The following is a 17,759-nucleotide window of genomic DNA, read 5'->3' on the forward strand; positions in this document are numbered from 1 at the left end:
CTGGAATCAAGCCCTGCATCGGGCTTTCTGCTGGGCAGGGAGCCTGCTTCCCCACTTCCCCTCTCTGCCTGCCTCTCTGCTTGTTTGTGATCTCTGTCAAATAAATAAATAAAATCTTAAAAAAAAAAAAAAAAGAAATATGGAACGCATGAGACTCCAAATCTAATCTCTAGGGCAGAATGACAAAAAAGTGATGGAGCAAGAAATTAAGAACAGGATGTATTTCACTAAAATTAACTGATTTGTAAGAGTATAAATTAAACTTCCATAGCCAACCTAGATTTCCCTAAGTACACTTCAAGAATTAATGAGAATCCATATACAAAGTACTTTGGGGGTATTTATACGATGTGCTAAACAAAGTATTACTACTTTAATCACTTTTTTTGGAGGAAGTCTGGGCAGTTATACATTAAGTACACTCCAAGTACTGGGAAAAAAAAATCAGAGCATATTTCAGAAGTGTTATGCTTAATATCCTGTATGGATTATAATTTAGAATATGATTCCAGCTCTTCAGTTAGGCTCCATCAGTGTAACAAACAGTTTGAAAAATCAGGTTATATCTCTCATCTTCTTAGACCCTTAAGATCATCTGAAAACGTTCCCCGAAAGCCTGTGGGATAGCCACTGAATGGTGGATTCCCTGGTATCCTAATCTGTTTCCTTTAAAGAGCCCTTTACATTTATTTATTTATTTAGTTAGTTAGTTAGTTAGTTAGTTAGTTTGTTTCAGAGGTAGAGTTTAGTGACTCCTCAGTTGTAGGTAACACCCAGTGCTCGCTACATCAAGCAGCCTCCTTAATGCCCAACACTTCGTTACCTCGTCCACCTCCTCAGTTCCCCTCTAGCAACCCTCAGTTTGTTTCCTAAAGTTAAAATCTCTTACGGATTGTCTCCCTCTCTGATTTCATCTTGTTTTATTTTCCTCTCCTTTTCCCTATGAGCCTCTATTTTGTTTCTTAAATTCTACTTATGAATGAAATATTGAAATCATATGATAACTGTCTTTCTCTGACTGACTGATTTCACCTGGCATAATGCCCTCTAGTTCCAGTCACATCATTGCAAATGGTAAGATTTCATTTTTTGATAGCTGAGTAATATTCCATTGTATGTATATGTGTGTGTGTATCTATCTTTCTATCTATATCACATCATCTTTATCCATCCATCTGCCGGTGGACATCTGAGCTCTTCCCATAGTTTGGCTATTGTGGACACTGCTGCTATAAACACTGGGCTACAGGTGCGCCTTCAGATCACTATGCTTACATCCTTTGGGTAAATACCATTTATATTCTTTTTAAAAATTGAAAATGACTTAAAAAAAATTACCTCTCCACAATGTTGAGGCAGGACACGCCATCCTGGCCACCCACAGCATAGAGAAAGCCTCCGAGCACTGCCACACCAACACTTGTCCTGCAGGTACTTGTAGGAGCCACATCACTACTCCATTGGTTGGTTTTGGGGTCATACCTGCAGAGAGCACAGGTAAGAGCACTTTGTATTTCACAAAGAAAGTCTGGCTATATTTACATATTCTCTATTCTTTCCTCTAAATATGGACTAATTAATAACAAAAGCATATGAAAAGCTAATTTAGGTTTTATTTTTTAAACTTAATTTTTACTCATACAAATTACGTATGAATATATTTTCTTTAAAACTTTTTTCAGAATGTTACAGCTAAAGCTAAATTTTCCTTTGAGTTCCACTAATTTCTGGTCTCTCCCCATTGTGACTTGGTGTATGTCCTTCAATACTTACCAGTAAATTTATTTATTAATAATTAAAAATATTTATTTTTTTTAAAAGATTTTATTTATTTATTTGACAGAAATCACAAGTAGGCAGAGAGGCAGGCAGAGAGAGAAGGGGAAGCAGGCTCCCTGCTGAGAAGAGAGCCTGATGCGGGGCTCGATCTCAGGACCCTGAGGTCATGACCTGAGCCGAAGGCAGAGGCTTTAACTCACTGAGCCACCCCGGTGCCCCAGTAAAATACTTAAAAAGGTATATTTATATGCAAGTATGTTTTCTTTACATAAATAATACTGAAGTAGTCATAGCTTTTTTACTCAACGTACTTCTGAGATCTATCTACGCTAATAGATAATATTCTAGATTTTTTTTAATTGTGTGTGCCATTACATATTTCTGTTGATGTATCCTTACATTGTGTCTGACATTTTGCTATTAAAAACAGTGACTGCCCTTGTATATTTTTCCCTGAGCAAATAGACAATGACAACTAGAATCATGGGGCACAGGGTAGAGTCATTTTCAATTTAAAAAAATGCTGTCAAAAAAACTATCAAATTTCTCTTTGTGTAATTACATTAATTTTATTTGTTTCCAATTTAATTAACTTATTGTTTTTTTCTATTTTTTCTTTTCCTTCTATTTTCTTGGGTTTTGTTGTTCTTTTTATAACCTCATAATTTAAAAGCATGATTTATTTTCTCATCTTTCTTATTTTCAAATGAATGTATATTAAGTTAAAATGCACTATAAATACACCTTAGTTGCAGTCCACACATTTTGATATATTTGGGCTTAATTGTTATTAAGCTGTAAATATTTAATCATTTTCATTTTTTAAAATTTTTATATTTTCAACTTTTTTAAGTAGGCTCTATGCCCAATGTGGGGCTTGAATTCACAACCTTGAGATCAAGAGTTGCATGGTCTACCAACTGAGCCACCCAGGAACCTCTAACTCAATTTATTTTTAAGTGTGTGTTTTTTTTTTTTTTTTAGCTTCTATGGAGCTGATCCCTGTTTTATATTTCAGCTATACAATCTAGATCTTTCCATGCTGCAGGATGTCACAGATATGTTAAGAATCACTGTAAATCAACACAGTTGAATGAAGAAGGGTATATGAAAGCAAGAAACTAGAACAATTATTGTAGGATTCTAATGTGCCAGGCATGGTAACAGATAAGGGAAAAGACATTTTAACAATGATAGCCAATCAGATATGTACAAGTATGTTCAAAATACTTACAAAAAGGCAGAGGGATGAGTAACTAATTGCGTGGTGTCGGAGAAGGCTTTATATAGGAAATAATATTTGAGTCTTGAAGAGATATTCCAGGGAAGAAAGAACAGCATGCATACGGGTAGGCAAAGAGCAATAAAAGAGTTTAATGTGTCCAAGGAAACACAGGCAATTTGGTGGATCTGGAGTAGCACTGGGGAATAGTGGTGTGGCTGGGGGAGACTGCAAAAATAGGTCAGGTCGAGGTTACATTATGAAGGACTTATATGTCATGCTAAGGGGTCAAGGTAGCCAACTAGAGTCACAGATGTAACAGTAAAGCAGCAATCACATTTGTTTCCTAGTTAACATCTCAATTAAAAAAAATTCAAATTGACCTTACCTTTCAACACTATTGAGATAAGAAGATCCATCATGGCCTCCTACTGCATAAAGCAGGTCATCAAGAACACTGACCCCAACTCCACATCGCCTTTTGCTCATTGAAGCTACCATTCGCCATTCGTTGGTCTGTGGATCGTATCTTTCAACACTAGAAATGGCATCTCCACTGCACCAGCCACCGACTGGGGAAGTAATAGAAGTGGTCAGGAGAATACCTGTCCTAAAGCACAGAAGGTATCACTCACTGCAAAACCAATTATCTCTAGAAGCAGGTCAAAACATAAGTTATGACTTCTACTTATTCTACTAGGGTTGTTATAACTTTAATTTTCTAAATAAGTTAGTATTAGGTCCATTTTACAGAGAAGGGCAAGGACACTAACTTAAATCAGACTGAGAAGTAATGTGGCATTTAATTGATCGAGCACTTTATTTAGGGAGGAAACTGGGGTCTGACTGTTACCTCTATTAAGCAATATGAACTTGGGACTATCTTGTAAACTACCTTATTTGCAAAATAAGGAATAAAAACTAAAAGTGAAATACTATACACACGAAACTGCTTTCTAAAGAATAAAACACTACATAAATGTAATTCGTTATTGGAAACTGAAAGAACTAGAACTGGACAAAAAATAACAAACATCGGTGATACGGTGAAAAGGGCATCCTCAGACACTGGCATGTATTCCTCTAATACTAGTGGAAATGCAAACTGGTACAGCCCCTCTGGAAAAGAGTATGGAGGCTCCTCAAAAAATTGAAAACAGAACTACCGTACAATCCAGCAATCCCACTTCAGGATATTTATCCAAAGAAAATGAAAACACCAATTCAAATAGATAGATGAACCCCAATGTTCAATGTGGCATTATTTACAATAGCAAGATATGAAAGCAACCTAAGTATCTACTGATAAATGAATAGGTATGTATCACATATATACAACTGAAAATTACTCAGCCATAAAAAAGAAAGAAGGAAATCTTGCCATTTGCAACAATATAGTTGAATCTAGAGGGATCCAACTAAGTGACATAAGTCAGTCACAGAAAAACAAACAGAATACAATTTCACTTAGGTGGAATCTAAAAAATAAAACAAACAAAACAAAACAGAAATAAACTCAAAGATATAGGAAACAAACTATTGGTTACCAGAGCAAGGAAGGTTTATGGAGTGGCTGAAATAGGTAAAGGGGATTAAGAGGTACAAATTTCCAATTTAAAATGAATTAGTCATTGGGTGTAGCAGAAGGAATACAGCAATAATACTGTAATACATTTGGTGGTGATACATGGTAACAAGGATTATTTTGTAATGCAAAAAATATGAAATCACTATGATGTATACCTCAAACTAACAAGATACTATATGGTAATTATACTTTTTTAAAGTTTTATTTTTTTAGTATTCCAATTTTCATTGTTTATGCACCACATCCAGTGCTCCATGCAATATGTGCCCTCCTTAATACCCACCACCAGGCTCCCCTATTCCCACACTCCTCTTCCCTCCAAAACCCTCAGTTTGTTTCTCAGAGTCCACGGTCTCTCATGTTTCATCTCCCCTTCTGATTTACCCCAATTCATTTTTCCTTTCCTTCTCCTAATGTCCTCCATGTTATTTCTTACGCTTCACACGTAAGTGAAACTACATGATAATTGACTTTCTCTGTTTGACTTATTTCACTCAGCATAATCTCTTCCAGTCCAGTCTATGTTCATACAAAAGTTGAGTATTCATCCTATGTGATGGAGGTGTATTATTCCATTGTACATATGGATCATATCTTCTTTATCCATTCATTTGTTGAAGGGCATCTTGGCTCTTTCTACAGTTTGATGAATTTGGCCATTGGTGCTATGAACATTGGGGTATATATGGCCCTTCTTTTCACTACATCTGTATCTTTGGGGTAAATACCCAGTCGTGCAATTGCAGGAGCATGGGGTAGCTCTATTTTTAAGTTAAGGAATCTCCACACTGTTTTCCAAAGTGGCTGCACCAACTTGCATTCCCACCAACAGTGTAAGAGGGTTCCCCTTTCTCCATATCCTCTCCAACACTTGTTGTTTCTTGTCTTGTTAATTTTGGCCATTCTAACTGTTGTAAGATGGTATCTCAATGTGGTTTTGATTTGAATCTCCCTGATGGCTAATAATGATGAACATTTTTTCATGTGTCCGTTAGCGATTTGTATGTCTTCTTTGGAGAAGTGTCTGTTCATGTTTTCTGTCCATTTTTTGACGTGATAATCTGTTTTTTGAGTATTGAGTTTGAGGAGTTCTTTATAGATCTTGATATCAGCCAATCAAAATTTCACCCATGTTTTTCAAAGTGTTGGAACAAACAATCCTAAAATTTGTATGGAACCAGAGAAGACCCCAAATTGCTAAGGAAATGTTGAAAAAGAAAAACAAAACCGGAGGCATCATGTTGCCTGATTTCAAGTTTATGACAAAGCTGTGGTCACCAAGACAGCATGGTAGTGGCACAAAAACAGACACATAGACCAGTGGAACAGAGTAGAGAGTCCAGATATGGACCCACAACTCTATGGTCAAATAATCTTCGACAAAGCAGGGAAAAATAATACGGTGGAAAAAAGACAGTCTCTTCAATAAATGGTGCTGGGAAAACTGGAGAGCTATGTGTAGAAGAATGAAATGTGAGCCATTCTCTTACACCATACACAAAGATAAACTTGAAATGGATAAAAGACTCAATGTGAGGCAGGAATCTATAAAAATCCTGGAGGAGAACATAGGCAGTAACCTCTTTGACATCGGCCACAGCAACTTCTTTCAAGACATGTCTCCAAAGGCAAAGGAAATAAAAGTGAAAATGAACTTTTGGGCCTTCATCAAGATCAAAAGCTTCTGCACAGCAAAGGAAACAGTCAATCAAAGAGGCAACCCACAGAGTGGGAGAAGATATTTGCAAAAAACACTATGTTAATTATATTTTAAAAAAACTATAAATCAGAAGCTTAGGTTTGTTTTTATTCTAATAGGGGAAGGGATTTTTGACTTATCTACTCATGGTCTCTTAATAGGTCCTCTTGTGACTAAAAATCATACAAAAATTCTTATGATACACACTACAAAATACTTTGCTTAATCTTCAATCTGTACTGAATTCTATATTATCCAACATGACATTTAAGGTCAGAAAACTTTTAGAAAAAACTACATTTTTCATAACCAGAATGACAGGTTCAAAACGAGTTCCACAGAGCTTCTTGGAGTACTACCTGAGTTCTACCTGGAAAAAAAATGTAGTTATACCAGATATATTTGTTATTCTTTCAAATCATCTCTATTCCAATCCAAAATAAGAGCTACACTCTGGAGCTTAAGAAGTTAAGTAAGAATACCTTAATCTCAAAATATTTGATAAATAATGGTTTCTATAATGTTCCTAATCTTCTAGATGGATGTGAATACTCACTTCTGTATTTCAAATCTCAATGTGCTGTACACATTTTATTTTTTATGGTTTCATTTATAAATAAAATAGATTTTATTTATTTATTTGACAGGGAGACAGTGAGAGAGGGAACACAAACAGGGGGAAGGGCATAGGGAGAAGCAGGCTCCCTACTAAGCAAGGAGCCCAATGTGGGACTCGATCCCAGGACCCCAGGATCATGACCTGAGCTGAAGGCAGATGCTTAACAACCAAGCCACCCTGGTGCCCCTTATGGTTTCATTTAAATCAGAATATTCAAATAATACTAAATCACAGCAAGGGGGATGGGTTAGATGTGGGATGGGTATTAAGGAAGGCACTTGTGATGAGCACTGAGTGTTGTTTGTAAGTGATGAATCACTGAATTCTACTCTAGAAACCAATATTGCGCTTCATGTTAACTAATTTAAAAAAATACTAAATCATAGTAAGTTTGTGTATCTTAATTTGCTTAAATTTTAATTCTGTTCTAGGATATATGCCAGGATTTTCAGTATCAGAGAAAACATCTTAAAATCCAAAATAAAATTTGGCTGCAAATGTGAGGGTTATAAGCATTTAAGACGAATCAAATACCCTAACCACCAAACTTGGGCATAATTTTATAATGGGAGCCATTAAAACCAATTTTTTTGGATTATCTGGCTCCAAATCAAATTATTATCACTTCATAAATTGTGTTATTTGATACCAATGAAAAAACAGGCCTTTAGGAAAGAAAATTTAAAAATTTCCTGTGACCTGAGGAAACAAGAAAAGGAAAGGATCAATTCCACTGTCTCAGGGCAACTTCACCTGCATTATGATTTCTGAGGCAATAAGTGACGATATAGCTGGGACAGAACTAGTTATTATAAGCTAAGTAGAAGCTGTACTTAGCAAAATAAAGTGTACGGAAGTCCTTGCCACGAGAAATCTCAATGTGAGTTAAGCAATGTACCTAAGAAAAAATATTGCTGAAAATTAAAGAAACATGTAGTTTTATATGGGTGAGATGTTGACAATAAAAAGAATTACTTCAAAGACAGATTTGGTCAAAAAGCATTACCTTAAAGAAGGTAACTTTTAGAAAGTATTTGGAATGAGGATCACTGAATAGTGAAAACTTAAAAAAAAAAAACAAAACCTAAACAAAATAGGAACTCAAAATGATAAATATCAAGAAGTCTAATGGAAAACAAGAGGACAGGCCAGAATATAGTAAGAGAAGTAAAATGCTCCTGAGTAAAAAACTACTAAGATTATATCTTAGGTTTCCAGAGTTTATTTCCACAGAGTGATGAAGAAAGGAAGGCTAAATTTTCTAAAGTTAAGCGAGAATTGGTAATGTGGCATTCTAAAGATAATGAAAACAAAATTGCAATAAAAACCAAAAGAAATTGAAGATTAAGCTTTACTAAAGTAGAGACAGGTCAAATAATGACAGTGAACAGTATCACTCAAGAATGATATTCAGATCTGGAAAACAGAGAGAGAAAGCTGGAAAAACCAAAGCAATGTAAAGGAAAAGACCTAATATCTTTTCTCTACAAATGAAAATGTAAAGCTTCATAGTGTAAAAAAAGATAGCAGATAATTTAACTTCTCTTCTTTATATTTTTCTATTCATTAAAATTTCTTATTTATTTATTTGAGAAAGAGAGCGGGAGCATGTGTGTGCATGGGCATGTGTGGGGGAGGGGCAGACAGAAAGGGGGACAGAGAGGGGGAGAGCGAATCCCAAGCAGGCTCTGCCCCTCCAGTGAAGCTCCACACCAGGTTTGATCTCATGATCATGAGCTCATGACCTCAGCCAAAATGAAAAGTCAGGCACCCAACCGGCTGATCCACCCAGGCACCCTGTTAATCAAAATTTTAAACATATATATTATCAGAAAAATAAAGGTGTTATTTATTTATTTTAAAAGATTTTATCCATTCATTTTAGAGAGAGTGTGTGTGTGCTCTAGTGGGGGGAGGGGCAGAGGCAGAGTGAGAGCAGACTCCCTGCTGAGTGTAGAGCCCGATGTGGGGCCCAATCCCAGGAACCTGAGATCACGACCTGAGCTGAAGTCAGATGCTTAACAACTTAGACAACCAGGTGCTCCAAAGGTGTCATTTAAAAATAGGTTATCTTCCATATGCAAAGTGATATTAGTAATCCATTAAGGCTACTGGCATGTACTTTTTCCATCAGTCATGGTGGGTTGATGCTCATTTCTCACTAGTATTCCTCAGGATCAACGGCAAACAATGAATCTTTTTCTTTTTTTTTTTTTGTAGCAATCAATCTTTACTGAGTGCCTAGTCTGACAAGATTGCTAGGCAATCCGGGAACTACAAAGCTATATTAGAAATGGTCTTTGCCTTCAAATAATTAACAACATTGTCAAGGAATCAGATATTCAATCAGCAATGTGAAATTATGTGATTACTAGGAGGAATTTGAGATCATAAAATTGATCCAATTTAGCTGGCTTCTAAAGAAGACAAAATGTGGTTTAATTAATAACATGATTTTTTTTTAAAAGATTTTATTTTTAACTAATCCCTACACTCAACAAAGGGCTTAAAACCACAACCCTGAGACCAAGAGTCCCATACTACATTAACTGAGCCAGCCAGATGCTCAAAGGGTACTTTCTTTCTTTTCTATACCCAAAGTGGATCTTGAACTCCCAACCCTGAGATCAAGAGTCACATGCTTTACTAACTGAGCAAGCTAGTCACCCAATACTATGATTTAATCAAAGAGGCAAATGAGATTTTCATGAAGATGGTTACACACTGGAAACATGCCATCTGGCAATTAATAATCAGGTCACATTGGAAAAATATGGTAGAAATCAGCGGATAAAGATGGCAGCTATTGAATAACTTAAATGAAGTCAAGTTTAAATTTCTATTTAGGGCCACCTGGGCGGCTCAGTGGGTTAAGCCTCTGCCCTTGGCTCAGGTCGTGATCTCAGGGTCCTGGGATCGAGCCCTGCATCGGGCTCTCTGCTCAGCAGGGAACTTGCTTCCCCTTCCCCCTCTGCCTACATCTCTGCCTACTTGAGATCTCTCTCTCCCTCTCTATCAAATAAATAAATAAATACAATCTTAAAACAAATAAACAAAAAATTTCTATTTAAAGGAGCTACATTAGTGTCTCTCAGCATTCCCAAAGGAATGCCTCGTCTAGTTCCACTGGATTGGTATCCCCAACAAACCCAGAGAGGACCCTGGACATGAAATATACTTTCCATATGCCTATTTGGCTTAGCCTCTAGCTTTTCATCATAGGGAGGTTCTCTTCTATTTCATTTGTTTGAGTTCCTGTCACCTTCCCTTCTACCTTAATCTTGTTCTTAATCATTGCCAGAATGTTCTGAGGCTGATGAAACAGTACTGTACTGTCATCCCTAGTCTGGGAATTAAAACTAACAGTCAGCCATACAAAACAGTTAATAGAGCTCATAATAATGAACATAACTCCACAAAGACGGCCCTACTACTACATTCCTAAAACCAATACATCATGAAACCACAGGTAGCAAATAATTAGATCTTGCAGGCATCTAATTTTAAAAACAGACAATTGACTTTTAAAGTTGAGAAGGCAGCGGCGGCAGGAAGTGCCTAGGTGGCTCAGTGGGTTAAGCCTCTGCCTTCAGCCCAGGTCATGGTCTCAGGGTCCTGGGATCGAGCCCCGCATCAGGCTCTCTGCTCAGTGGGGAGCCTGCTTCCCCCGACCCCCCGTCTCTCTCTGCTTGCCTGTCTGCCTGCTTGTGATCTCTCTCTCTGTGTCAAATAAATAAATAAAATCTTAAAAAAAAAAAAGTAAAGAGAGGGGGTGCCTGACTGGCTGTTGGGTACAGCAAGCAACTCTTGATCTCAGGCTCGTGAATTCAAGCCCTATGCTGAGTGTGGAGCCTATTGAAAAGAAAAAAAATTTTTTTTTAAAGATTTTTATTTATTTATTTGATAGCGATCACAAGTAGGCAGAGAGGCAGGCAGAGAGAGGAGGAGGAAGCAGGCAGGCTCTCCACGGAGCAGAGAGCCCGATGCAGGACTCGATTCCAAGACCCTGAGATCACGACCTGAGCCGAAGGTAGAGGCCTAACCCACTGAGCCACCCAGGCGCCCTGAAAAAAAATTTTTAAATAAAATATCAAAATTGGGAAAGAGGAACTCTAAGACTGTATGTGGGGGCAAGGATGCAAGACGTAGGTGTGAGCATGCAAGTGTCTGTATAAACCCACATAAACAGGAACGAAAGACACAGGAATAAATGAGAGTGCTAATACAAATGATAAATCTATTAATAACACCAGAGACATATGGACAACTAGGAGTATGGGAGAATTCAGTGCATAGTGAATTAATAATTAAGTCTGAAATTTAAACAAGAATGAAGAAAGTCCTTCAAAAGAGGAAAAAAAAAACCTGATGAGGATTAAGGAGAAAAAGAAAACTTGGCATCAGTTTTCTTCTTGAAGAAATACTACTCTCTCTCTTTCTCAAATAAATAAAATTATTTATTTGACCGACAGAGAAAGCACAAATAGGCAGAGGGGCAGGCAGAGGAAGAAGCAGCAGGCTCCCCACTGAGCAGAGAGCCTGATGGGGGCTTGATTCCAGGATCCTGGGATCATGAGCCAAAGGCAGATGCTTAACTGACTGAGTCACCCAGGTGCCCCTCAAATAAATAAATAAATCATTAAAAAGGGGTGGGTGGCACTTGGGTGGCTAGTTGGTCAGGTGTCCACCTTGTGATTTCAGCTGAGGTCATGGTCTTATGGGTCATAGGATCAAGCCCCATGTCGGGCTCTGGGCTCAGAGTCTACTTGGGATTCTCTCTCCCTCTCCTTCTGTCCCTTACCCTGTTCTCAGATGTGCGCTCTCTCTCCCTTTCAAATAAATAAAAAAAGAAATACTACAATATCCTCTACAAGAAGAAATTTAGATGAAAAAATTTAAAAAGAAAGAACTCAAAACAGAAATTATCCCATTTTTCTTCTTTTTTAAAAAGATTATTTTGAGAGAAAGAGAGCAGGGGGAGGGACAGAGGGAGAGGAAGAGACCGGGGAGAGAGAATCTCAAGCAGACTCCATGATGACTGCGGGCCTGACTTGGAGCTTGATCTCAAGACCCTGAGATCATAACCTGAGCTGAAACCAAGAGTCAGACACTTAACCGGATGAGCTATCAACGTGCCTCTTCTTCTAAAAATATAGGGGAAAATATATTTCCACAAGCCAACAGAAAATTAAACTGGGAAGAAAAAGATAGACAATGGTTAGGCTGATGGAAAAGGATACTATGCCCCAGAGATTGCACAGAATTCCGTGCTGAAAAGGAATAGGACACTTCACATAAAAATAAATAAATAGATAGATACCTAGATAAAAAATAAAACTGGACAAAAGAATCCAAGCATGCCTGCATCTAAAAAGCCATGGAGTTACAGATAGTTGGGAATTAAAATAAAAATACTACAATAAATCCTGGCTAGCTCCATGTATCAGAATTAGAAAAAATATTCAAAGAACTTGCTACAAACTAAATGTTTGTATGCCCCATCAAAATTTGTATGTTGAAATCTAGTCCCCAGTGTGATGGTATTAGGGCCTTTGTGAGGTGCTTAGGTCATGAATGGGATTAGTGTTCTTATAAAGGAGAACTCAAAAAGTTCCCTTGCCCCTACCACTGAGAAAGAACACAGCCAAAAGACGAGAAGACAACCTTCCACGAAGAATCAAGTGGGCCCTCATGAGACACAGAATCTGCTGATGACTTATCTTGGACTTCCCAGCCTCCAGAACTGTGAGAAATAAATTTATGTTTATAACTACCCAGTTCCTGGGTTTCTGTTAGAGTAGCCCAAATGGACTAAGAAAGAACTAGTAAGAAGTAGTCTGACTGTTCAAGTGAGAGAGGTAGCTGAATTTACATGGATGGAAGGGAAACATCTGAGGCTGAAAATTCTCAAGAGATTTAGGAACAGAGAGTAGGAGCAAAATGATAGAGCAGGTTGTCTTGGGCTCAGTCTAGCTCAACAGAGCTAGGAAAGCATGTAACTGTTTAATGTAATGTTTTTTGACAGTTCTAGATAATTATGAGGTGTCTTGCACACTGGTATAAAATTAATGCATATGACTCATTTTAACAAAACATCCTTTGCATGACATTTTTAGACTTACATAAAATAGAGCACTCTCAGAGCATACCAGTGTTGGATCATGAGTTAACAGTCAAGCTACAAGGTAACTTATTATGTGTTTCTTATGACAGTGGATATCACAGTTGTCCAAGCATAGATCAAGTGACAGTTTAACATGTGGGAAAGTATTCAGTTTAGTCATAGTACAGTAAGTCCCAAACCTGCAAAGAGTACTTCTCCACATCGAATAGGTTTCCGTGGTCTTGTCCTTGGTCCTTGCATTAGTGGTCGTTCTTGAGGCAATAGGAGATAGTTTTTAGCTTCATCTACCAAGTCTCTGTGGAGGAAATTTTGCCTTTATTCCAAATGTCTAAATAACATTGTTAGTCAAATCCCAATATGGTTTAGGAATATGTAAGTTGGCAAAGGGGAACAAGCATAAATCAAACCAAATCATGAATGCCAGCCAATATTTAAAAAGTCACAAATACAAGAGAAATGATGCCAGTCACACTATGAGTTGTAAATTGACTGGTATTTCCATCATGACTTCTTATCTTAGTATAAAATTTAGCCTAAAACTTAATATGCTTGGGGCCAACAACAACTTACAGGAAACTAAAACTTACAACTCAATTACCAGCCTGCATAGTTATTGCTTTCTAATGAATTTTACTAGATTCTGGAGAATACTGGCAAAGCAATACATCAGCTCTGGCACTAGATATTTGTTATTGTAATTAAACAATATAACTATGTCAAAAACTGGATTGCTAAAAAGAAAAACTATATTGTCATTTAATAATTAAGTTGTTAGGGGCACCTGGGTGGCTCAGTGGGTTAAAGCCTCTGCCTTCAGCTCAGGTCGTGATCCCAGGGTCCTGGGATCGAGCCCCGCGTCGGGCTCTCTGCTCCGCAGGGAACCTGCTTTCTCCCCTCTCTCTGCCTGCCTCTCTGCCTACTTGTGATTTCTCTCTCTCTGTCAAATAAATAAAATCTTTAAAAAAAAAATAATAATTAAGTTGTTACCCAGTACCATATGAAATGGTTTGCTCTCAACAAGTCTACTGAGGATGAACAAATTTTTTTTTCTGCCTATTAAGGTACTTTCTGAGAAGATCCTAGTAATTATACTTGTTGAATACAATATCCTAATACAAACCATTCATGTATGTACTCCACTCACTTGAATCCTCCGACTTATTCAGTGCCTAATCAGTGCAAATTCAATCTCTTATTCTATTCTTTCTCAACTTTGGAAGTGTTTCCTAAAATATATTTTCATTTCTCTAGCTTTTTCTGTTACAAAGAGTAATTCATTCCTGCAGGACCAGTCCCAAGCATGACCCAATAATGCACTTCTAATATATGATTTTGATAAGACTCTTCCAAAAAACCAACAACCCCTGCCCTGCAAATCCCAACCTGATGACCAAGAGCTTTTTCAAGCTTCCTCAGCCTTAAACACAAGGATTGTGATCCCCTAATAGCTGTTTTTTTTTTCTTTTTTTGATTTTATTTATTTATTTGACAGACGAGATCACAAGTAGGCAGAGAGGCAGGCAGAGAGAGAGGGGAAGCAGGCTCCCTGCCGAGCAGAGAGCCCGATGCGGGGCTTGATCCCAGGACCCTGGAATCATGACCCAAGCCCAAGGCAGAGGCTTTAACCCACTGAGCCACCCAGGCGCCCCCAATAGCTGGTTTTTAATTGAGTGCTCAGGAATTCCCAGAAGGAGTACTATAGAGCTAATACTTAGCAAGCCAACCCCAAATTAACAGTAAGAACAAGAACACTTACAGCTATGCGTCAGTCCCTGTTTTAAGGGCTTAATACGTATTAACTTGCCAATCCCCACTGCAACCTGATGGAGTAAGTACTATTGTCATCCTACTTTACAGATGAAGATATTATAGGAGAAAGAGGTTAAAGTAACTTGCTTAAGGTCTCACAACTAATAAATGTCATGAGGTCAGGATATTAGGAAAGGGCTTCTTTTTTTTTAAAAACTCCCCCCCCCCCATTTCATGTCATTTCATGTCATTTCATTTCATTTCATTTTATTTCTTTTCAGTGTTCCAGCATTCATTGTTCATGCACCACACCCAGTGCTCCATGTAATACGTGCCCTCCATAATACCCACCACCAGACCCACCTATCCCGCCACCCCCTCCCCTCCAACACCCTCAGCTTGTTTCTCAGAGTCCACAGTCTCTCATGGTTTGTCTCCCACTCCGATTTCAGGAAAGAGCTTCTTTTAAAAGTGACTTTGGGGGCACCTGGGTGGCTCAGTGGGTTAAAGCCTCTGCCTTCGGCCCAGGTCATGATCCCGGGGTCCTGGGATCGAGCCCCACATCGGGCTCTCTGCTCGGCAGGGAGCCTGCTTCCCCTCTCTCTCTGCCTGCCTCTCTGCCTACTTGTGATCTCTGTCTGTCAAATAAATAAATAAAATCTTTAAAAAAAAAAAAAAGTGACTTTGGAAGTACCTTTACTTTGTGCATCAGAATCAGTACAATCTGATTTATGTTTTATGGGGGAGGGGCACTTTGCATTGTTTCTTCAGATTTTGAATCTATAATTCATGCGGTTTTCCTTCTGCTATTGTAAATATTTGAGGGAATTAATTGCCATCTGTCTGCTTTTTAAATTGAAGAGACAAATATCTAAATCCCCTCTGACATACCTTGTTAAAGGGACAGGCTTCAGATTACAGAAGAAAGACAAATGATTCTGCATGTTCTACCTCTGTTCTAGGGATTTCTTACTAGAGCAAGTTTCTTTAGTCACTAAGGGAGACTCAAAGGTCAATACAGTTTAAGGAGTTCTGAGTATTGACTTGCTCTTTCATTTTTATATATAGAACATGCTGGTGGGGGCGGGGAATGGTTAAAAACACCGTACGGTCTGACTGGATTCTAAATCTTAAAACCTATCATATTGGTAAAAGTAATTTTTACATCATGTCTATTTTATAGAAATAGCCCAATAAAAGAGCTATCTTGTTTGTATTATAAAAGTGTTCAGAGTTTTTTTCAGTCAAAATACATTATGAAACTACTCCACCAACCTCTAGTGGAACCCCTTCCACAGCTGTGTGAGGAGTAGTCCTTTGACTCTGTCCACACCCGCAGAAAGCAAAGCTGGTCCTATTCCCTAGGCAGGCCTATGTGATAGAATGATAAAGTGCTCCTGACACTTTCTGACAAGAATCAACAACATTATTTATCTCAAGAAAAACATAAATTAGCAGAGAATTGCCTCTTCAAATTCAAGCTTGCATTAAAACCTTAGAAATCTACTCTTTATTGCCACTTCTACACCAATTAGCATCATACATAAAAACTAATGGAATGGAATCCTGGAAGCTCAGTTCTCTCTTCTTTCATCTCCTCCTCTTGACCCTAACCCAGAAGAAAAACCTGTTAAATACTGCCCTGGTGTCAGCACTAAGAAATACAAATATTTAGGAAGCAACACAAATAAGGAAATTAGGAGAAAACAGGAACACTCATTGCTGATTTTTGCCACCCAGAGCCACTCATACCTGCATTCTTCATCACTTTTGATGAGGGGATCAGAGCCTACGGTGCCCACCAGGAACTTGGGACTAAGCAAAGGCAGACGAACGTGCTGCAGCACCTAAGAGGTAATAAATACTGTTAAAGGCGCGAGCTCCCACTTGCAGGGTATTTAAGAGAATACATAACCCATGTTCCCATACTGTGTTTTTAATTGTTTGGGGATCTAACTGAATTAATTTGATTTAATTAATAAATAAAAAAGAGGGAGGGAAGGCACAAATACTAAACCTAAATTTATTTTACCATTTCAGTAATCAGAATAACCAGAAAATTGAAAGCATACTAATATCGATTTAGAATGCTATTTTGAGCTTTCAGCAATATGTTATAAGCTCTTTTATAATTACCTTATATAACTGAACTATAACAATCTGGAAGAATATCCTATTAAATTGCTAAAAATATAGTCATAGTAACAAAAACTTTAAACATTTCATCCAGTGACCACTTATGGCCCATATCATCCCTGTACTCTTCAACATGTGATTTCCAAGCCACATTGGGATGGGAAACAGGGTAACTGCCATGCTTGCTTTCTCTTGTTCCTTTAGTACCATTTGGGTTCTGACTTGTCCTATACCCTAACCTAGAGCTGAGGCAAAATAGAGAGGAAGCCAAGGAGCAAAAGTACATAGTGATAAACACTTAAAATGTTTCTAAACACTATCTAATGATTTATTGGGAGACAGATGATCTCTGTTACAGTCTAACATAAGGGACAGTGACAACTGTTTCTTTTTTGCAAGTCAAATATATACTATTTCATCCACTACAAAAAAGATAGTTACGTGGAGAAACGTTTCCGTCATACCTGGGGTAACTGAGGACGTCTTTCTTGAATACTATATTTGACCCAGGCCATCACCGCATTGAACACCTGTTCTTCACTGCGAACATTTAGTTCATCACTGGATATTATATCAATGAGCTGATTGGCTGGAAGCAACATGAACTCTTCACTTTCCATCACCTGTTCAAAGTTAGGTAAGAATAAAGAAAAAACCCTGTGACTACATTTAAGGTACTGTTTCGATACTGTTCTTCAGGGTTATGGGACAAAGCTCTATTTCATAATGGAGCTGCGTTCAAAAGAGTACCAGAGAAGAAAAAAAATTTGAAAAGGGAACAAAGATAGGCAGAGCATGGAGGACTTTTAGGACAATGAAACTACCCCTTATATTACTACAATA

General features: G+C 37.8%; 1 protein-coding gene across 2 annotated transcripts in view; it reads right to left on the reverse strand.

The window, feature by feature from the left end:
- The window catches only part of KLHL20 (kelch like family member 20), a 66,186-nt gene that overhangs the window by 13,729 nt on the left and 34,698 nt on the right, over positions 1–17,759 (reverse strand). For both annotated transcript variants that reach the window (XM_032318190.1, XM_032318191.1), the window contains 5 exons: positions 17,381–17,539; positions 16,533–16,627; positions 13,211–13,326; positions 3,390–3,573; positions 1,339–1,482 (listed from right to left, as the gene is read on the reverse strand). In XM_032318190.1, the coding sequence (XP_032174081.1) occupies positions 1,339–1,482; positions 3,390–3,573; positions 13,211–13,326; positions 16,533–16,627; positions 17,381–17,539 (698 nt within the window). The remainder of the gene's footprint in view (positions 1–1,338; positions 1,483–3,389; positions 3,574–13,210; positions 13,327–16,532; positions 16,628–17,380; positions 17,540–17,759) is intronic.

The sequence above is a fragment of the Mustela erminea genome, chromosome 17 (assembly GCF_009829155.1).
Source record: "Mustela erminea isolate mMusErm1 chromosome 17, mMusErm1.Pri, whole genome shotgun sequence".
Taxonomy (NCBI): Eukaryota; Metazoa; Chordata; class Mammalia; order Carnivora; family Mustelidae; genus Mustela; species Mustela erminea.